General features: G+C 38.0%; 1 protein-coding gene across 1 annotated transcript in view; it reads left to right on the top strand.

Annotated features, from left to right (window-relative positions):
* The window catches only part of FAM186A (family with sequence similarity 186 member A), a gene marked incomplete at both ends in the record, with an annotated part of 117,525 nt that overhangs the window by 19,942 nt on the left and 73,746 nt on the right, over nt 1-23,837 (top strand). Inside the window, 5 exon segments of the mRNA XM_082666156.1 lie at nt 15,080-15,121; nt 15,125-15,199; nt 15,203-15,299; nt 16,297-16,422; nt 16,425-16,463. Coding sequence (XP_082522282.1) covers nt 15,080-15,121; nt 15,125-15,199; nt 15,203-15,299; nt 16,297-16,422; nt 16,425-16,463 — 379 coding nt within the window.

Here is a 23,837-nt window from a genome sequence, read left to right as displayed (position 1 = left end):
GGCTGTATGCAGGGCAGGTGGTATCTTAGTTCTCCAACCAGGGATCCAACCCACGTCCCCTGTATTGGAAGGGCAGAGTCTTAACCACTGGACCACAAGGGATGTCCCCAGCAAAGAAGTTTTATGGAAGAGGAAATAGGCTACAATGATCAACATTTAGCAGAAACAAGAATCTAAGAAATCACACCCACCAACACTGGATTTTTAAAATTGTCAGATGTAGAAGTTAAGCTCATTTACCATGTTTAAAAGAATAAAAATGACCAGAATACGATAAGATTAAAATTCTCTCAAAGTGAGCAGGAAGTTTTGAAAAATACCAAATAGAATTTCTTTTTTTTTTTAATAAATAAATTTATCTATTTTTGGCTGTGTTGGGTCTTCGTTGCTGTGTGTGGGCTTTCTTTAGTTGTGGCAAGCGGGGGTTACTCTTTATTGTGGTGCGTGGGCTTCTCATTGTGGTGGCTTCTCTTGTTGCGGAGCACAGGCTCTAGGCGTGGGCTTCAGTAGTTGTGGCACGTGGGCTCAGTAGTTGTGGTTCTCAGGCTCTAGAGTGCAGGCTCAGTAGTTGTGGCGCACGGGCTTAGTTGCTCCGTGGCCTGTGGGATCTTCCTGGACCAGGGCTCGAACCCACGTCCCCTACAATTGGCAGGTGGATTCTTAACCACTGCGCCAGCAGCGAAGCCACCAAATAAAATTTCTAAACATAAAAATATTAAAATCACAAACTCAATAGACAGGTGAAATAGCAGATTAAACACTAAAGAAAGAGTTAATAAACTGAGAAAATTGTGAAGAAATTATTAAGAATGCAGCTCATGGGGAATTCCCTGGTGGTCCAGTCGTTGGGACTTGGTGCTTTCACTGCCATGGACCTGGGTTCAATCCCTGGTCGGGGAACTAAGATCCCACAAGCCACGCAGCATAGCCAAAAAAAAAAAAAAAAAAAAAAAAAAGAATGCAGCTCAGAGAGATGAAAAAATTGAAACCACAAAAGAGGGGTTAACCAACATGAAGATCCAATATATTCTAGTCAGACTTTCAGAAGGAGAAAATAGAAAAGACTGGAGAGAGGTAATACATAAATAAATAATGGCTGAGAATTTTACGTATTAGATAAAAACACCAATATTCAGATTCAGGTATCCCAAAGAATCCCAAGCAAGGTAACAAAAATAAAGTCAATATTTAAATACATAGTTGTGAGACAGCAGAAAACCAATGACAAAGATTGCATCTTAAAAGCAGGCAGAGAATAAAGTCAGATTCCTACAAAGTAATGGCATTTATTCTCCCAGCTATCTCAAGAGTAACAATGGATACCAAAGATAATGGGATAACAACTTCAAAGCTTTGAGAGTAAACAGCTCTCAACCTAGAATTGTATATCCAGCAAAAAATCTTTCAAGTATGAGGGTGAAATAAAGACATTTTCAGACAATGAGAAATTTAGAGGGTTTGCTACTAATAGACCCTCACTTAAGGAACTTCTAAAGGATGTTTCTGAGGAAGAAGGAAGGTAATTACAGAGAAGTTTAATATGAAAAAAGGTGTAATGAGAAAATAAAATTGTACACATAGGCAAATATAAAGAAATCAGGTATATAAAACAATAACAATAAAACAGTAATAATGTCTAATTTGTGGAGCTTTACAAAAATAGAAATAAAATACTGGACAACAATAACATATTAAAAAGAGATTGATCAGAGTTAAAGCATTAAGATACTTGTACTATCCAAGATGCGTATTGATATTGATTTACCTTAGACTGTGTTAATTTATAAATATATGTGTTGAAATTTTTAAGGAAGCTATTACTAAAAGAAAAAAATCAATTCAAAAGTCAGCAAGAAAGGTGAAAATCTTAGAACAGTAAGTATTCTAATCAGTCTTATTTAGTGCTTTGTAATCATTCTAATTAGAAATAACGTGAATGATTATAGATGGTAAAAATGAAGCAAATATATCAATCTGCTGGACCTGGATCTGTTTACCTTTCCCTTAGTCTTCTCTGAATTATGTGGCATGGGAAGGAATGGAGGAGAGGTGGACAGACCCCTGCATGCTGCCTTTCCCAAGCACCTATGCCAGCAGGCTTCTGGGTTTGGACAAAGGAAGGCAAAGCAAAAGGCTGTAAGGCAGGAGGAAGGTAGACCCCCTCCCTGTTTCGCTGGGGCAGTGTCTCTGGAGTATCTCCTTCATGGATCCAGTTCATGACAGGCCTATTATACCAGCTTCCAAGCACCTGAGCTTCAGTAACACAGTCTCCTCTCTTTGTTCCTGCTGTTACTAATCTCTGGTTGCCTCACTTTCATCCCCTGTTTGGCCTTTTGGCTCTTCTATGACATATGTAACAAATTCTCTACTTTAAATTTTTTTAATGCTTTACGTATGTAATGCTCTCTCTTTTTCTGGTTAGACCCTGACTGATATATTCAATAGCTATGCAAAAGTAAAAATTAAAATACAAAGATTGTTAGACTGGATGAAAAAAATTCAGTAAATTCTCTTTAGAAGATATCTAAAACAAGAGACAGAAAAATTGAAAACAAAAGGATGGCAAAACATATACCAGACAAATATTAACTGTTGGTGCAATTGTTTTAGTATCAGACAAATAGACTTTAAGTCAAGAAGTATTACTGGAGGGCTTCCCTGGTGGTGCAGTGGTTAAGAATCCACCTGCCAATGCAGGGGACATGGGTTCGAGCCCTGGTCCAGGAAGATTCCCACATGCCATGAAGCAACTAAGCCAGTGAGCCACAACTACTGAGCCCACGTGCCACAACTACTGATGCCCACGCGACTAAAGCCTGTACTCTGCAACAAGAGAAGCCACCACAATAAGAAGCCCGTGCACTGCAACGAAGAGTAGCCCCTGCTCGCCGCAACTAGAGAAAGCCCACAGGCAGCAACGAAGACACAACGCAGCCAAAAAAAAAAAAAGAGTATTACTGGAGAGAAAGAGGGTTATCAAGCAATAAGATTCAATTCCATATGTGATAATTCTGAACCTGCACGCATGCCTATGCCTCTAGTAACAAAGCTTAAAAATATACAAAGAAAAAGATTTCACAAGTACAAGAAGAAATAGAAAAAAAATCTATTATTTTGAAATAATTGGTTGATTAAGCTAACAAAACCACATTGAAGATGTAAAAGGTTTAAACAACACAATAACAAGCATCATTTAATGGACAAATTCAGGAATCAACATTAAAACTGGAAAATACATATTCTCTAAGCACAAATGGAACATTTCCCAGAATTGGCCACATTTTAGATTAAAGGTTTTAAAATTTTCAAAGAATTGATATCGTACAGACCACAATGTAACCAAATTAGAAATTAGTGGACAAAAGTTGGCTAAAAAATAGAGAAACAAATTGGGGAAAACTCCAAAATAATTCATAAGTCAAAGAAGTCATAGTAGAAATTAGAAAATGCTTAGAATAACATACTTAGAATAACAATAAATGCACTATATTAAATGCATATGAGATGTAATGAAAGTAGCACTTACAGGGAAATTTATACCTTATATTAGAAAAGAAAGTTAAAAATGCATAAGTTAAACAGACAACTTAGAAGTTAGGGGGAAAAAACAAACAGATTAAGCCCAGAGAATGTAAAATGAAGGAAATAACAAAAATTAAGAGTACAAATTTAAAAAATAGAAAAAAATACAATGAAGAGGCTTAAGAAAGGTAAAAAATGATTCTTTGAGTAGTCTAATTGAACAATCTTTGTAACAGTTGATCAAGAAAAAAAAAGACAAGGAGCAAATAAACACTATTAAGAATGAAAAGGGTGGACTTCCCTGGTGGTGCAGTGGTTAAGAATCCACTTGTCAATGCAGGGGACACAGGTTCGAGCCCTGGTCTGGGAAGATCCCACATGCCGCGGAGTGACTAAGCCCGAGAGCCACAACTACTGAGCCTGTGCTCTAGAGCCCATGAGCCACAACTACTGAGCCCACGTGCCACAACTACTGAAGCCTACGCACCTAGGGCCCATGCTCTGCAACAAGAGAAGCCACTGCAATGAGAAGCCCGCACAGTGCAATGAAGAGTAGCCCCCGTTCGCTGCAACTAGAGAAAGCCCGCACTCAGCAACAGAGACCCAATGCAGCCAAAAAATAAATTAATTAATTAATTAACAAAAAAAGAAAACTCATTTCTACCTTTAAAAAAAAAAAAGAATGAAAGGGGTAGCCACAACTAAGAAGCCCACCTGCTGCAACTAAGACCCAGCACAACCAAATAAATAAATAAATATTAAAAAAAAAAAGAATGAAAGGGGTGATATAACAGTACATGCAGCAGAGATTGAAAAAATGATAAGAGGATATAGAATATATTGTACAACTTGGGGACAGTAACTTAGAAAGCTTAGGTGAATCGGGAAATTTTCTAGGAAAATTAAACTTACACAAATTTTTCAGAGAAGAGAAAAATGGAAAACTCTTTATAACATATTTTTATAATATTAATATCATATAACCCTCATACTTTTGAAAGATAATTTTGCTGGATATATTGTTCTAGGTTGAGAGCTATTTACTCTTCAAAGCTTGAAGTTGTTTATCAATAAAAAAAAATTATTAAGAGGTATACACTGTATTCATGATGTCTGAAATTCAGCATGTAATTTGTTCTTAGAATACATCTCAAATTGCACGTCAAATTTTCATCAGAAATACTTGATCGATATTTAGATTTCATAAAATTTATAGATGAAGATTTAGATTCATATACCAAGTTCTTCCAAAATACTTAAAGGTTTTCCAATAAATGAATCGTATTATTTTTAAATTTTCAATTAGTTTAATTTAAATTAAAATTCATTTCCTGTCTCACTTGCCTCATTAAAATTTCTCAGTAGCTACATGTGGCTAGTGGCTACCATATTGGACAGCGTAGCTCTAGAAAAACTCTTGCATATGTGTACCATGAGGAATGTTCAAAAATTTTATACCATTGTCTGTAAAAGCACAAAACTGAAAACAAACCAATATAGTAATGGATAAGTAAATTGCAGTATATTTGTGCAATAAAATACTAAACACACAACAGTGTAAATGAACGAGCTATAGGTATACATTCCAACGTGTATAAACTAAAAACAACACTACGTAGAGGGAAAAAAGCAAGTCACTGAAGGATAAAGAGAATAATTTAAAAACAAGCACAACTACACAATCTACTGTCTAAGGATGTGTGTGTGCACACATGCGTGAGTGAGTGCGTGTGTGGTCTCTACTATAGGGGAAAAAACTTTACCTCACCCATTTTAGGTTTTCAGCTAGTACTCCTTCACAAAAAGACAGATTAACAAGAGAAAAGCACTTTATTAACGTGTGCAGTGCCCATCACCTGGGAGAAATTTAAAGGAAGAGTAACTCCAAGTGGCTTATGTTAGCACCTTCAACAAAGAACAATAAATTTGTGGAGAAATGACAGGACAAAGGAAAGTAGTTTTAGGCTTTCAAAGTGGCACACTGTGGGAAGGTAAACATATGGGAGGAAACTAATAGAGTAAGGTTTCTTTGCAGATTCCTCTGGTGCTGATAAGTCTATCTCCAGTAAAAAGAATTTGTATCCTGCCTTTAGGCAGAACAGGGGGATGAGAGAGCTTTTCCGGCATTTGCTGATTTTTTTTTTTGGCCACGCCACACAGCTTGCGGGGATTCAACCAGGGATTGAACCCAGGTCCTCGGCAGTGAAAGCAGGAGTTCTAACCACTGGACAGCCAGGGGATTCCCACGTTTGCTGATTCTTAATAACCTTCAGCTCAAAATAATTTTTATGTCAGAGGCATATTTTGGGGTGACATATTATGGTTTCCTTCACTGCTGTAACAAATACCCACAACCACGTGGTATAAAACAACAGATATTTAGTCTCTCACAAGTCTAAAGGTCAGAAATGCTAGAGGTCTGAAATCTGCATCACTGGGCTAAAGTCCAGATATCAGCAGGGCTGCTCTCTCTCCGGACTCTGAGAATCCATTCCTTGTCTCTTGCAGTTTCTGGTAGCTGCTGGCATTCCTTGTCTGTGGCCACAAATCACTCCAGACTCCAAGGCCAGCAGGTTCAAATCTCTCTCTGCTCCATCTTCACTTTGAACCTTCTCTTCTGTATGTGTCTGTAAAATTTTGTCCCTCTTCCTCCCTTTTATGACACTTGTGATTGCAATAGGGCACTCCTGGATAATCCAGAATAATCTCTCCACCCCAAGATCGTTAATTTAAACACATCTTCAAAGACCCTTTTTCCATATAAAGTAACTTTTACACATTCCACGGATTATGACCTGATACTGAAATGGAGTAAGACCCTGTGGGGCCCTCTCTGTTACAAATCCTTTCCGTGTCCCGTTTCTTACTTGCAGGCAAAGTCTTCAACCTCCTCGACCTTCCCTGAGTTCTAAAGGGCAGATTCAAATAGTTGCTAATCAGGGAAGGGAGGGAATGCAGAAGCAAAGGAGGAGCAGTCAAGAAACAACAGTGCAGCCTTGGGGCAGGGTCCTGGTTCCTCTGCAAGGAATATACATAACAATGCCTTTGAGTTCTTCTGCAGGTACTAAGGCCTCCACCCAGGTTATGATGGTAACTTCAGGCTGAACACAAGATCCCTAGAGCACCACGCTGTTGCCTCACCACCAACCTAATCAGAAGAAAGTCACACACCCTGCAGCCCTCACCCCCAATTTTGCCTGTAAAAACTTATCTCCCCAAACCATTGGAGAGTTGTGGGTTTCTGAGCAGGAGCCACCCATTCTCCTAGCTTGGCCCTGCAATAAACCTTTCTCTGCTCCAAACTCCGACATTTAGATTTGTTTGGCCTCACTATGAAGGAACTTGTGTTCGTTAACAATGTCTTTGGGGGATGGGGACATCATTCAGCTTACTACAGTGTTAAAAGTATAGAGATTAAAATTCAGGATAGTATTTATCTCTGGGCATTGGGAAAGGGATGCAATTGATATGGGGAACACAGGAGACTTTAAAGATTTTCTGTTTTTTCAACTGGAGAATAGGTACACTGTGTTCATTTTGCTATTGCTATTATCTGCTTCTCACGTTCTATCCTGCTCCAGGTTATGGTGCTTTCTCTACCCTTCTTCTTACTTTGACCCTTTCACCCCTCTGGCATATAGTAAGCACTTAATAACCTGGTAGCATTTAAAGTGTTTACCATGTTACCTATGGTAAAAGTTTATTTACAGATTATCTCACTTAATTCCCATGATAATTCAACATGGATAGGTATTACTATTAATCCTATTTCACGGATGGGAAACTGAGACTATTTGAGGCCTGCCTAAAGGTCATAGTTGTTACACTGTGGTGGATCTGAATCAAATCCAGGTAGTGTGGGATTTCCTGGTGGTGCAGTGCTTGGGAATCCACCTGCCAATGCAGGGGATACGGGTTTGATCCCTGGTCCGGGAAGATCCCTCATGCCGCAGAGCAACTAATCCCGTGTACCACAACTACTGAGCCAGAGTGCTGCAACTGCTGAAGCCTGTGTGCCTAGAGCCTCTGTTCCGCAACAAGAGAAGCCACCACAATGAGAAGCCCGTGCACCACAACAAAGAATAGCCCCCGCTCACCAAAACTAGAGAAAGCCCGCTCACAGCAATGAAGACCCAACGCAGCCAAAAAAATTTAAAAATTAAAAAAAATAAAATAAAATCCAGGTAGTCTGATTCTACTGCCTGTAACTTTGTTTTTTTTAATTAAGGTAAAATTCTCACTTTTTGGTATACTGTTCAAGAGTTTTGACAAAGACATGTCATCACCATCAAAATTCAGATTTAAAACAATTCTGTCTCCTCGAAAAATCCCCTTATGCCCTTTTGTGGCCAACCTCTCCCTGGCTGATAGACCCCTGAAGCCATTAGTTTTCTGTCCTTATAGTTTTCCCTTTCCTGAATGCCACACAAAGGGAATCATACCCTACATCATTTGAATCTGTCTTAGCATAAAGCATGCATTCACTAGCTGAAGGATATTGGGGTTGTTTCCAGTTTGGAGCAATTACAAGTAGAGTCACTACAAACATTCATGTATAAATTCTTGTATAAACATAAGTTTTCATCTCTTGGCTAAATACCTAGGAATGGTATTGCTAGATCGTATGGTAGCATACGTTTACAAAAAACTGCCTAACTGTTATCTTAAATAGCTTTACTATTTTGCATTCCTACTGGGAAAGTATGAGTTCCAGTTGCTCTACATCCTTGTCTGTGCTTAGAATTGTCATCATTTATTTAGATCTTCTTTGATTTCTTTCATCAATGCTTTGTAATTTTCAATGTACAGATCCTGCACTTGTTAGATTTGTACTTAAGTATTTCATATTTTTAGTGTTAATTGCAAATGGTACTGTTTTATTAAATTTCAATTGTTTATTGCTAGTGCATAGAAATATGGTTTTGATTTTTGTATACTGGAAGCTCTTTTTTATAGATTCTTTGGGAGTTTTTATACAGACAGTTTTTTGTTTGTTTGATTTTTGGTTTGTTTTTGTTTTTGTTTGGTCTGTAAATACAAACCTTTTATTTCTCCCTTTCCAATGAATATTCTTTTATTTCCTTTTCTTACTTTATTGCATTGGGTAGGACCTTAATACAAGATTGAATAAAAATGAATCCTTAGAGCAATTTAGACTTTCACCATTAAGTATAATCCTAGCTGTAAATTTTTTGTAAATGTTCTTCATCACGTTGGGGAAGTTATCCTCTATTCCTAGTTTGCTATAGAATTTTTTTAAAAATCATGAATGAATGTTGTCAGCTGCTTTTTCTGCATCTATTGAGATGATCATATGTTTTTTCTTATTTAGACTATTGATATGGTGACTTACATTTATTAATTTTCCAGTTTTGAATCAACCTTGTGTTCTAGGAATAAACCCCACTTATTCATAATGTTTTCTTTCTAGTCCATTGTTTGATCTAATTTCTAACATTTTGTTAAGCATTTTTGTGACTGTGTTCATAAAGAATATTGACATATAGTTTATTTTCTTATGTCTTTGTCTGATTTGGGTATCAGGATAATGCTGGCCTCAAAGGATAAGTTGGGAAATGTTCTTTCCTGTTCAGTTTTCTGGAAGAATTTATGAGCAGCTGGTTAGTTCGTAATGTTATTTTTCATCACTTGACCTAGCAAAGTTTGACTCTGCTCTCCTGTATACCTGACTTAAATTACTGGCTGCAACTGGATCATCTGTTTCTTATTGCAATATTTCCAGCACTTAACATCTGATTACTCCTTATTTTAATTTAAAAAAAGTTTTTGTCTAATTTTAATTGTGGTAGAACGTACATAACATAAATTTTATCATCTTAATCATTTTTAAGTATATAGTTCAGTAGTATTAAGTATAATCACATTGTTATGCAATCAACCTCCAGAACATTTTCATCTTTTTTTTTTTTTTTTGGCCCCACTGCACAGCCCTTGGCAGTGAGAGCACGGAGTCCTAACCACTGGACTGCCAGGGGATTCCCCCAGAACTTTTTCATCTTGCAAAACTAAAACTCTACACCTATTAAACAATACCCTATTTCCCTCTTCCCTTTAGCCTCTGGAAACCACCATTTTACTTGTTTCTATAAATTCTACCATTCTAGATATCTCATATTAGTGAAATCATACAGTATTTGTTTTTTATGACTGGCTTATTTCACTTAGTTTAATGTCTTAAGGTTCATCCATGTACCATGTGTCAGAATTTCTTTCCTTTTTAAGGCTGAATAACATTTCAATGTATGTATATACCACATATTGTTATCCTTTCAGCTGTTAATGCACACTTGGGTTGCTTCTATCTCTTGGCTATTGTGAATAATGCTACTATGAACACAGGTGTACTAAGATCTCTTAGGGACCCTGTTTTCAATTATTTCAGGTATATACCCAGAAGTAAAATTGCTGGATCATATGGTAATTCTATTTTTAATATTTTGAGGAACTGCCATACATTTTCCATAGTGGCTGTATCATTTTGTATTCCCACCAATAGTGCACAAGAGTTCCAATTTTCATATCCTTGCCAACATTTATTTTCTATTTTTCACTTGTTTGTTTGTTTTTGATAGTAGCCATCTGTATGGGTGTGAAGTGGTATCTCATTATGAGTTTGATTTGCATTTCCCTAATGATTAGTGATGTTGAGCTTTTTTTCATATATCTGTTGGCCATTTTATATATCTTCTTTGAATGTCTATTCAAGTCCTTTGCCCATTTTTGAATTGGGTTATTTATTTATTTGATGTTGAGAGTTTATTTTTAAATAAGTTCTTTTTAATATTTAATATTCTTGGTTCCTTTTTTTTTTTTTTTATAATTTTGGCTGCCTTAGGTCTTTGTTGCTGCATGCGGGCTTTTCTCTAGTTGCGGTGAGTGGGGGCTACTCTTCGTTGCGGTGCACGGGTTTCTCATTGTGGTGGATTCTTTTGTGGCAGAGCACGGGCTCTAGGCACGTGGGCTTCAGTAGTTGTGGCTCACGGGCTCAGTAGTTGTGGCTTGTGGGCTCTAGAGCACAGGTTCAGTAGCTGTGGCGCACGGGTTTAGTTGCTCCGCGGCATGTGGGATCATCCCGGACCAGGGCTCGATCCCAAGTCCCCTGCATTGGCAGGCAGATTCTTAACCACTGCACCACCAGGGAAGCCCTTCTTGGTTCCTTTGTCATAAACTGATGATATGTGTGTGTGGGTTTATTTCCAGGCTCTCTTTACTGTTCCATTGATGTATGTGTCTATTTTTATGCTGATATCATACTGTTTTAATTTCTATAGCTTGTAATATTGTTTGAAATCAGGGAGCTTGATGCCTCCAGCTTTTGTCTTTTTTCTCAATATTGCTTTAGCTCTTCAGGGTCTTTTATGATTCCAAAAGAATCAAATTTTAGGATTTTTTGTTCTATTTCTGTAAAAAATTTCAGGATTTTTTCTTCTATTTTTAGGATTTTTTGTTCTATTTCTGTAAAAAATGTCATTGGAATTTTGAAAAGGATTGTATTCAATCTGTAGGTTGCTTTGGGTAGTATAGATATTTTAACAATATTAATTCTCGCAGTGTATGAGCATGAAATACTTTTCCATGTGTGTCTTCTTCAATTTCTTTCATTAATGTCTTGTAGTTTCCAATATACACATCTTTCACCTCCTTGGTTAAATTTAGTCTCAGGTATTTTATTCTTTTTGATGAAGTTGTAAATGGGATTACTTTCTTAATTTCTCTTTCTGATAGTTCATTATTAGTATATAGAAAACTAAACATTTTTGTGTATGATTTTGTATCCTGCAACTTTCATGAATTCATTTATTTGTTCTAACAGGTTTGGTTTTTGTTGTTGTTGCTGTTGTTTTTTGATGGAAACTTTTTTTTTTGGCTGTGTTGGGTCTTCGTTGCTGCACACAGGCTTTCTCTAGTTGTGGCGAGCAGGGGCTACTCTTCATTACAGTGGGCTTCTCATTGCGGTGGCTTCTCTTTTGTGGAGCATGGGCTCTAGGCATGCAAGCTTCAGTAGTTGTGGCACACGGGCCCAGTAGTTGTGGCTTGTGGGTTCTAGAGCACAGCCTCAGTAGTTGTGGTGCACGGGCTTAATTGCTCCATGGCATGTGGACTCTTCCTGGACCAGGGATCGAACCCATGCCCCCTGCATTGGCAGGTGGATTCTTAACCACTGCGCCACAAGGGAAGTCCCTTTTGATGTAATCTTTAGAGTTTTCTATATATAAGATTATACCATCTGCAAACAAATATAATATTTCCTCCTTTTCAATATGGATGTCTTTTATTTCTTTTTCTTTTTTAAAATATTTATTTATTTTTGGCTGTGTTGAGTCTTTGCTGCTGCAGGTGGGTTTCTCTAGTTGCGGTGAGTGGGGGCTACTCTTCGTTGCTGTGCGCAGGCTTCTCTTGTTGTGGAGCACAGGCTTTAGGTGCATGGGCTTCAGTAGTTGTGGCATGCAGGCTCCAGTAGTTGTGGCACGCAGGTTCAGTAGCTGTGGCTCACAGGTTCTAGAGCACAGGCTTAGTAATTGTGGTACACGGGCTATGTTGCCCCACAACATGTGGGATCTTCCCAGACCAGGGATTGAACCCATGTCCCCTGCATTGGCAGGTGGATTCTTAACCACTGCACCACCAGGGAAGTCCCTATTTCTTTTTTCTTGCCTAATTACTCTGGCTAGGGCTTCCAGTAATATGTCAAACAGAACTGGTAAGAGTGGGCATCCTTGCCTTGTTCCTAATCTTAGAGGAATAATTTTCAGATTTTCACTTTTCAGTATGATGTTAGCTGTGGGCTTGTCATATATGGCATTTATTATTTTGAGGTATGTTCCCTCTATACCTGCTTTGTTGAAGTTTTCATCATGAAAGGGTGCTGAATTTTGTCACATGCTTATTCTGCATCAATTGAGATGATCATATGATTTTTTTCCCCTTCCTTTTGTAAATTTGGTATATTTCATTCATTTATTTTCACATGTTGAACCATTTTTTCCCTTGAATAAACCCCACGTGGTCATGGTATATAATTCTATTAATGTGCTGTTTAATTCTGTTTGCTAGTATTTTGTTGAGGATTTTTGCAACAATGTTTAGAGATGTTGGTCTGTAGTTTTTTTGTTTTTTCTGTTTTGCAGTATCTTTATCTGACTTTGGTATGAGGGTAATTCTGACCACAAAGAATGAGTTGAGAAAGGTTCCTTTCTCTTCAATTTTCTGGGAGAATTTATGAGAAGTTGGTGATACTTTTTCTTTAATCACCATGCTGTGTGTTAGTTTGTAATGTTATTCTTCATCACGGCTTATCAAACTTTGTCTCTGCTCTCCTGTATTTCTGATAATTTGCTGCAACTGCATTACCTATTTCTGATTGCAGTATTTCCAGCACCTAACATTTGATTACTCTTTTTTTTTTTTTTTTTTTTTTTTTGCGGTACGCGGGCCTCTCACTGTTGTGGCCTCTCCCATTGTGGAGCACAGGCTCCAGACGCACAGGCTCAGCAGCCATGGCTCACGGGCCCAGCCACTCCACGGCATGTGGGATCCTCCCGGACCGGGACACGAACCCGCGTCCCCTGCATCGGCAGGCGGACTCTCAACCACTGCGCCACCAGGGAAGCCCTGATTACTCTTTTGACATGGTGATTTGGCTTGCAAAATCCAAATCTTAATGTTATTGTAAGGAGTGTAGAGAGAGTTCAGTTTGTCTGAAGCCAAACTGAGCGAGTAATTGATAAATTTGGAAACGATGGAGCAGTGATTCTCCATCTATCAGATTTACCATTCCCTTTTAAAATATTTTTAACATACCTTTGTTCCTCTGAAGTGAAATTCATAGATAAAATATCTATACTGATACTTTAAAAAATTAATATGTGAGCGTAAATATAAGTGCTAATTTATAATAACATGCATTTCAATGTGTAAATTCTAGGTCAAACTTCACTAGAAGACATAACAAAGTAGTAGATAGAGGCTTGCATCCTTATGTAGAATTAAAATAAATATGAAAGCTACAAATACAGGCTGATACAAATGCAGGTTTATTGTACTGGCACTACATACTATTAGCAGTAGTGCCTTGCTAGTTGGTACTATGGTGTTTCAGAATGGTGAAATTTTATTGGAGAAATTCTAAAGAATATTTTCCTTTGATTTATAAAATATTTGCATTCCTGGAAATTTCAGTAAGCAATGAAACTTTGTAAAAAATTATTCTGCATTTATACTTTAAAAAGAGTAAGTTTCTAGGCTCAGATAATTATAAACAGATTTTTTTTAAACCTATGTGAATATCCCATGGGACAGTCAAAATTTATGCAGGACGGACCAATTCTTTAACATGTGTACTGTCCATTGCACCGTTGGGTGGGCTGGCACTCCTTAGCATCTTTTACTAAATACAATAAATCTTCCCTCCCATTCATTGTTACAACCAAAAATGCTTCCACAAATTTCTTTTTTAAGTTATTTATTTATTTAGGCTGCGTTGGGTCTTCATTGCTGCATGCAGGCTTTCTCTAGTTGTGGTGAGCGGGAGCTACTCTTTGTTGGGGTGCGCGGGCTTCTCATTGCAGTGGCCACTCTTGTTGTGGAGCACGGGCTCTAGGCATGTGGGCTTCAGTAGTTGCAGTGTGTGGGCTCTGTAGTTGTGGCTCGCCGGCTCTAGAGTGCAGTCTCAGTAGTTATGGCGCATGGGCTTATTTGCTTCACGGCATGTGGGATCTTCCCCGACCAGGGATGGAACCCGTGTCCATTGCATTGGCAGGCAGATTCTTAGCCACTGCGCTACCAGGGAAGTCCCCACAAATTTCTAAATGCCCATATGAGGCAGTAATTACCCCCACTGAGAATTTGCTGATAGATTCTTGAGGAGGGGAAATAATGAAGTAGAAGTCATGTTGTGGAATATTCTGATAGCTGCTTTCCAGGTGTAAGCGTTGATTAAAAAAAGAAAAAGAAGTAACTTCCTTTAATTAATTAGTAATTAATTAGTTTGTTTACAGCAGCCACAGTTTATAAGGTATTTCACACATCTTACGCGTCTCACATCAACTATAAACTCAGCATCTCCATTATTTTACAGATGAGTCAGGGCAGCTCAGAATTGTTAAGTGATTTATTAAAAGTCATTTTAATGAGAGAGCTAGAGTTGGAGTCCAGATATGGTTTCAGACCCAATATTCTTTTCATTATATCATAGCAATGCTAGGATGAAGGCAGAGAAAAAAAATTTAAGAGGAAAATCTGAGACTCAGAGAAAAACTGGAATTAGGGGACTTCCCTGGTGGTCCAGTGGTTAAGACTCCATGCTTCCACTGCAGGGGGGTGTGGATTTGATCCCTGGTCAGGAAACTAAGATCTCACATGCCACGCAGCCAAAAACAAACAAACAAAAGACAACAACAACAAAAAACTAGAATTGGCAGCCCTTTGATTAGACAGCTCTATAGTGACTGTCACTGACATTCTGGGAAGAAAGGTGGTCAAAGCTTACGGTCAAACAGAGGATTTATTAATATATTCCCCCTTCTTATTCTTATAGGACCTTAATATGCAGCTGGGTGACATCATGCAGAATGTGCAGTAGATAATAATAAATCACTATACTATGGATGAGAATGTGCACTCTGGAAGGAAAATATCCCTTACAGAACATAAGAAATAGAGAGCAAGTTTGCTGGAGAAAATAGTTACTTGTGCCAAGACTGCTGAAATTAAAGAAAAGACTCTTGTCTACATTCTGGCCTGGTTGGAAGAATGGAGTAAGTTTCCAGAAGTGATTTAAAGTTAATGAAAAAGCTAGAGAATGGAATTATAACCAAATTATGAAGGATTAGAAGAAGACTAAACAAGAAAAGACTAAGGTGGTTATTTAGAGAACAGGTGCTCTCTGTTCCAGGAAGAATAGAATAAGGAAAATATAAGCTCGCTCACTTAGTACCAGCTATTCTGGCCTCCTTGCTTTTCTTCAAGCATGCCAGCATACTCCTGCCCAGTGTCCTTATGCTTTCTAGTCCCTTGCCTGGAACATTTTCCATCAGGTAGCCACATGGCTCATTCTCTGCTTATATTTCTATTTAAAATGAGGTGTTCTCTGACCATCCCCATTCTCTACCCACTGGCACTGTCCATTATTCTTTACTCTTCTTTATTTTTGTCTATAGCATTTCTTACCATCTGACATACTTTATAATTAATGTGTCTTTAAAATATTTTTTGTCTGTGTCCTTTCACTAGAATGTAAATAGTATGAAATTAGGGAATTTGTTTTATTCAATGCTGTATCTTCAGGATCTAGAACAGTACATGACAGAGGAGACACTGGTTGAATGAAAGAATGAATAAGCTAAGAATACAAAAAAGAGAAATTTCATTTAGTTACAAGAAATCTCATGTAACAGGGGTTATAAAATACTAGAAAACTTACCAAAGGAGTTAATTGGGGTTTAGATCCCCAATATTAAAGCACATGTTCACATTTTAGATATCCCCATCCCTGAAGTCAGGGAACTAACAAATTAGACACCTTTCAACCATATTTTAACCATATTTTCATGGCCAAGGCTTATTGTTCAGCCTTCTATTCCAAGTTTCTCTTTTTAAATTTCTTCATAGAGAGAAGCCTCAGAATAGAAATAATTACGAGATACCTATATTTCCCAATACTACAATATTGAATAGGTAGCCAATATTATAAGCCTATATGGTTATAATTATTTATTTTTCTGCACAAAAGTAATTTTTTTTACTCTCTTCAAGACGTCATTTTGTCTGAGATGACTACAATTGATATTGATGAACACCACCACTGTATAGCACAAATGGAGATGTTACCAGAAACGCTCAAAGCTATCGAGAGCAATGTCAAGCTACTGAGCAGAATTAGTACATCTTTGAAGAAAAGAAGAAACAAAAGAAAAAACGAGGTAAGAGTGCTCTAAGACTTTGAAAATAGATTTGACTTTTTCTAAAAAAGAGCTTTATAATTTACGTACCATAAAATTTACCCACGATAATTGTACAATTCAATGACTTTTAATAAATTTAGAGTTGTGCAACTATCACCACAATCTAACTTAGAACATTTTTATCATCCCCCAAAGATCTCTCAGGCCCATTTGCAGTCAATCCTCATTCCCACCCTCAGCCCCAGACAACCACTAATCTCTTTTCTGTCTCAATAGATTTGCCTTTCCTGGATATTTCATAAAGTGGAATCATATTTTATGTAGTCTTTTATGTCTGATGTCTTTCATTTAGCATAATGTTTTTGAGGTTCAGCCATGTTATAGGATGTATCAGTAGTTTCTTCCTTTCTATTGCCAATTGTACACCATTGTTTGCATATACCAAACTTTGTTTATCCATTTACCAGTGCATGGACATTTGCATTGCTCCCACTTTTTGGCTTTTATGAATAATGCTGCTATGAACACACATGTATAAGTTTTTGTGTGGACATAAAATTTCATTTCTTTTTGGGGATACCTAGGAGTAGAATTTCTATGTCATTTATTTATCTATTGCTGGTAAACTTATGTTTAACTTTTTAAGAAATTGTTAACTGATTTCCCAAGTGACAGCGCCATTGCAATTTCCATCAGCAGTGTATTACGGTTCCAGTTTCTTCACATCCTCAACAACTCTTGTCATTGTCTGTCTTTTTTATTATAGCCTTTCTAATAAGTATGAAGTGATATCTCATTGTGTTTTGTTTTTTTTTTTTTTGCGGTACGCGGGCCTCTCACTGTTGTGGCCTCTCCCGTTGCGGAGCACAGGCTCCGGACGCGCAGGCCCAGCGGCCATGGCTCACCGGCCCAGCCGCTCCGCGGCACGTGGGATCTTCCCAGACCGGGGCACGAACCCGTGTCCCCTGCATCTGGCAGGCGGACTCTCAACCACTGCGCCACCAGGGAAGCCCTCATTGTGGTTTTAATTTGCATTTCCCTAATGATTAATGATGTTGAGTATTTTTTCATGTGCTTATTAGTCATTCCTATATCTTTGATGAAATGGCTATTCAAATACTTAGCCATTTTTATTGTTGAGTTTTAAGAGTTCCTTATATATCCTGGATACAAGTCCTTTATCAGAAAAGTGATTTGCAAATGTTTTCTCCCATTCTGTGGCTTGTCTTTCATTTTCTTAATGGTGCCTTGAAACCCAAAAGTGTTTAATTTTGATGATGTTCCATCAATTTATCATTTTTTTCTTATATGGATCATGGTTTTAGTGTTGTATTATGAACTTGTATCAGTCAGAATTCAACCATGAGAGCAGAACCAGAAGGAGATTATATATAATCTATCTATCCATCTATCTATCACATTGCAATTGAGGGACATGCTCTGTATTATTTTAATTCTTTTAAATGTATTGGGATTTGTTTTGTAGCCTAGCATATGACCTATTCTGGAGAGTATTCCATGTGTTCTTGAGAAGAATATATATCTGGTTGTTGTCAGGTGCAGTGTTTTATAGTTGGTTTATATTGTTGTTCTAGTCTTCTATGTATCTCTTTGCTGATTTTTCTATCTAGTTGTTCTATCCATTATTGAGAGCGGCATATTGAACTCTCCAATATTACTGTTATTTCTCTCTTTAATTCTGTCAGTTTTTTTGCTTCCTGTATTTGAAGGCTCTGTTGTTAGATGCACATATGTTTATAATTGTGTTAGCTTCCTGATGAACTGACCCTTTTATCATTATAAAATGTCTTCTGTTGTCTCTAGAACCATTTTTTTTTCCTTAACGTTTATTTTGTCGGATATTAGTATAGTCTCTCTAGCTCCCCTGTGGTTACTGTTAGCAAGATTGAATCTAGGATGTGTTGCTTATAGTTGGATCTTGTGGGATTTTTTTAATTTTTAAATACAATATGGCAATCTCTGACTTTTGGCTGGAGTGATTAATTCATATTTAATGTAATTATTGATATGGTTGGATATATACCTGCTATTTTGCTGTTTTCCATATGTCTCATATATCTTTTTCTTCTTCTATTCTTCTTTTACTGCCTTCTGTGTTAAACAGATATTTTATTTTTATTTTTAGTTGTGTTGGGTCTTCGTTGCTGCGTGCAGGCTTCTTCTAGTTGCAGCAAGCAGGGACTACTCTTCTTTGTGGTTTGCAGGCTTCTCATTGCGGTGGCTTCTCTTGTTGCGGAGCACAGGTTCTAGGCACGTGGGCTTCAGTAGTTGTGCCACACTGGCTCAGTAGTTGTGGCTCGTGGGTTCTAGAGCGCAGGCTCAGTAGTTGTAGCACACGGGCTTACTTGCTCCATGGCATGTGGGATCTTCTGGGACCAGGGATCAAAGCCGTGTCCTGTGCATTGGCAGGTGGATCTTAACCACTGCGCCACCAGGGAAGTCCCCTAAACAGATATTTTCTAGTCTACCTTTTTTTTTTTGGTTTTTTTTTTTTTTTTTTTTTGAAGTACGCGGGCCTCTCACCGTTGTGGCCTCTCCCGTTGCGGAGCACAGGCTCCGGACACGCAGGCTCAGCGGCCATGGCTCACGGGCCCAGCCGCTCCACAGCATGTGGTATCCTCCCAGACTGGGGCACGAACCTGTGTCCCCTGCATCGGCAGGTGGACTCTCAACCACTGCGTCACCAGGGAAGCCCTAGTCTACCTTTTAATTCCATTTTTTCCTACATTTTTGGAGTAATTTTCTTAGTGGTTGTTCTAGGAACTGCAGTATACACCTTAAATTACCACAATCTGTCAGAGATTAGTACTAACTTAATTTCAGCAAAATATAGAACCTTTGCTCCAATAGCTCCATTCTCTTCCCCTCCTTTGTGCTTTGTCATATATATTACATATTTACGCATTATATGCCCAACAATATAGTTTTATAATTATTGTTATTTATTTATTTACTTATTTATTTTTGGCTGCATTGGGTCTTCGCTGCTGCACGCGGGCTTTCTCTAGTTGCAGCAAGCGGGGGCTACTCTTCATTGCAGTGCACAGGCTTCTCAATGTGGTGGCTTCTCTTGTTGTGGAGCACAGGCTCTAGGCACGTGGGCTTCAGTGGTTGTGGAACGTGGGCTCAGTAGTTGTGGCACATGGGCTTAGTTGTGCCGAGGCATGTGGGATCTTCCTGGACCAGGGATTAAACCCATGTCCCCTGCATTGGTGGGAGTATTCTTAACCACTGCGCCATCAGGGAAGTCCATATAAATTATTGTTTTATATGATTGTCTTTTTAATTGACTAAGAGAGGAAAAAGAAAATATTTTTACCGTCTTTTAAATTTACTTACATATACTGGTGCTCTTTATTTCTTTGTGTGAAATTGCATTATCCTCTGGTGTCATTTTCTTTCAACCTAAAGGACTTCTTTACTATGTCTTGTAAGGCCAGTCTACCAGCACCAAGTCATTGCTTATCTGGCATTGTCTTCATTTCACATTCATTTTTTTCAGGCAGTTTTAGATTTAGAGAAAAATTGAGACTATAATAAAGTTCCATTTATCTCACCATACTTTATTATTATTAATATTTACATTAGTATGATGCAGTTGCTATAATTAACAAACCAATATTGAGACATTATTAATTAAAGTTTGTAATTGATTAATAATTCCTTGTTTTTACCTAGTGTCCTTTTTCTGTTTCAGGAGCCCATCCAGGGTACCAGATTACATCTAGTTGCCATGTCTCCTTAGGCTTTCTTGGCTGTGACAATTTCTCAGATTTTTCCTTGTGTTTGATGTCCCTGATGGGTTTGAGGAGTACCAGTCAGGTGTATTGTAAAATGCCCCTCTATTGGAATTCATCTGATATTTTTCTCACATTTACCCTGGGGCTATGGGGTTTTGGCAGAAAGATCACAGAGGTAAAGTACTATTGTCACAATATCATTTCAAGGGTACATATTATCAAATGATTTATGACTCAGTGTTGACCTTGATCACCTAGCTAAAATAGTGCTTGTCAGGTTTCTCCACTGCAAAGTTAGTTTTTTCCTCATTTGCCATATTGTGCTCTTTAAAAGGAAGTCCATATGTGCAGCCCACATTTAAGGAATGGAGAGTTATGCGCCCCCTCCTCTAGGGTGGACTATCTACATAAATTATTTGAACTTTTAAGCACAGGAGTCTGTCTCTTCTCTCCTATTTAGTAATTTATTAGATTATTTATTTATATCAAAATGAACTCACAGATATTTAATACTTTGGGTTATAAAACCTAATACTACTTTATTTTCTTGCTCAAGTTCCAGCTTTGGCCATCAGAACCTCTTTCAGTTGGTTTTTGTGCCCCTTTCACATACCCGCATCAATGTGGTTTATTCTATCTTTTTTTTTTTAGCACTTCCTTACTTTCTGGTACTTACAAGTTACAAGATGCTTCAGGTTCATCTTGAATATTTCCTGCCCCAGTTCTAGAATCTGTCATTTCTCCAAGGACTTCTGGTTCCTTTCATTAGAGAATAGTATTAAAAACCAAGATCTGGTTGCTATGTGTGGTCATTGCTACTAGGGTGTTATTTCTGTTTGGACCTCTCATCTTTCTTTTTTTCTTTTTTTTTTTTTTGGCTTGTGAGGTCTTAGTTCCCTGACCAGGGATTCAACCTGGGCCCTCGGGAGTGAGAGCTTGGAGTCCTAACCACCGGAGCACCAGGGAATTCCCTTGGCCCTCTCATCTGACAGAGCAAAAAAAATGTGTGCGTGTGCTGACCCATGAATATACACATATCTATAGACATTTATGTATATAATCATCTGTAACTACATTAAGCTAAACATGAGTCCTTGTCAATGTCTCTAACTCTAATTCATTATCACATGGATCATTCTAGCTCCCTCCCCTTGCTTATCAGTAAATTCCTACCCAAAACAGTGAGAAACCTGTTCCTACCATCTGCCATCCATTTACTTAATTGTTCAGTCCAGTATACATGTATAGCAGTATCAGAATTATTAACCCATACTCCCAAGGGAAACAACTTATCAACTACAGTACAGCCCTCATATGTAGTTCCTTTTGCCTTGGTCTTACAGAATCCTTTCATTTCCAGTTACTTAGGTCAGCAACACTCCCTCTTCCCCAGCACTGCCATTTCCTTCAGTGAGGTTGTGTCATACATTTCTAATATGGTTAGATTCTCATATCATAGTATGAATTCCTTCCTGGGATCCCCTTACCTCCTAGGTGGTTATTTTTAAAAATGTGCCTATGTAGTTTCACTCTTGGTACTGTAGAGTTCTGTAGGGTTTGACAAATGTATATTGTCATGTATCCACCATTACAGTATCATACAGAATAGTTTCTCCATCCTAAAAATCCCCTGTGTTTAATCCTTCCCCTCTCTCCAAGACTCTGGCAACCACTGCTTTTTTAGGGTCCCTATAGTTTTGACTTGTCAAGAATGTCATATAATTGGAATTATGCAGTATGTAGCTTTTCCAGACAGGTTTCTATCTCTTAGCAATACACATTTAAGTTTCCTCCATAACATTCTGTGGCTTAATAGATTATTTCTTTTTATTGCTGAATAATATTTCATTGTATAGATGTACCACAGTTTGTTTATCTCCCTATTGAAGGACATTTTGGCTGCTTCCAGGTTTTGGTGATTAAGAATAAAGCTACTATAAACATTCTCATGCAAGTATTTTGTGTGGACGTAAGTTTTCAAATTAACTGGGTAGATACCTAGAAGCATGATTGCTGAATCATATAAGACTACATTGGGACTTCCCTGGTGGTCCAGTGGTCAAGACTCCGTACTTCCAATGCAGGCCCAGGTTCCATCCATGGTCAGGGAACTAAATCCCACATGCTGCAACTAAGAGTCCACATGCCACAACTAAGAAGTCTGCACACCGCAACAAAGATCCTGTGTGCCGTACCTAAGACCTGGCACAGCCAAATAAATAAATATTTGGAACTTCCCTGGTGGCGCAGTGGTTAAGAATCCGCCTGCCAACGCAGGGATACAGGTTCGATCCCTGGTCCGGGAAGATCCCACATGCCGCGGAGCAACTAAGCCTGTGCACAACAACTACTGAGCCTGCGCTCTAAAGCCCACGAGGCACAACTACTGAGCCCACGTGCCACAACTACTGAAGGCCGCATGCCTAAAGCCTGTGCTCCACAACAAGAGAAGCCATGAGAAGCCCGCGCACCACAACGAAGAGTATAGCCCCCACTCACCACAACTAGAGAAAGCCCATACATAGGAAAAAAGACCCCATGCAGGCAAAAATAAATAAATAATAGTAGTAAATTTTTTAAAAGACTATATTATTTTGTAAGTAATTTTGTAAGAAACTTCCAAACTGTCTTCTCAAGTATCTGTACCATTTTTCATTCCCACCAGCAATAAACAAAAGTTCCAGTTACTCCATATCCTTGCGAGCATTGGTATTATCTGTTTTTTAAAAAATTTTAGATATTTTAATAGGTGTGCAACAGTATCTCACTGTAATTTCAATTCTCCAATGACAAGTGATATTGAGCATCTTCTCATATGCTTACTTGCTGTCAGTATATATTATTTCTTACCTTCATTAAAAATAAAGAGTTGTACATGCATGCTACTTTGAGAAGCATGTACTTATTTCAGTGAATGGATGTGACAGACATTCTGTAATGTATTTAGAGAAGAGTTTAAAAATACATGTATTAACTATGGATATATGAGTGTTCACTGAAAGCAACTTTGACAGGAGTGTTATTTCAGTGAATGGATGTGATAGCTCTTCCGTAATACATTTAGAGAAGTGTTTAAAAACATGCACTAACGATGGTTATGAGGGCTGTACATTCATGCTACTTTGGGAAGAGTGTTATTTCAGGGAATGGATGTCTTCACTTCTAGTAATCTAGCATCAAGTTTGCTGTGTTATTTTTGAAGAACAGTTTTGCTGGATATAGAATTCTTGGTTAATAGTATTATTCTTTCAGCACTTTGAATATACCATCCCACTGCCTTCTGCCTCCACTGTTTCCGATAAGAAGTGACCTGTTAAATTTACTGCAGTTCCCCTGTTCTAAATGGGTCTCCTTTGATTGTGATGAGTCATTTTTCTCTTTTTGCTTTAAAGATTCTCACTTTGTCTGGCTTTCAACAGTTTGACTATGATGTTCTAGGTATCGATCTTTTGGTATTTATCCCACTTAGAATTTGCTGAGCTTCTTGAACGTGTTGATTAATGTTTTTCATCAAATTTGGGATAATCTGGCCATTATTTCTTCAAATACTTTTAATGCCCCACTGTCTTCTTCTTCTGGGACTTCTATTGCTTGTACATTGGTATGCTTGATGGTATCTTACAAGTCTCTG

This window comes from Grampus griseus (genome assembly GCF_964374135.1).
Source record: "Grampus griseus genome assembly, chromosome: 11".
Classification (NCBI taxonomy): Eukaryota; Metazoa; Chordata; class Mammalia; order Artiodactyla; family Delphinidae; genus Grampus; species Grampus griseus.
This window is presented reverse-complemented; position numbering and strand designations above follow the sequence as displayed.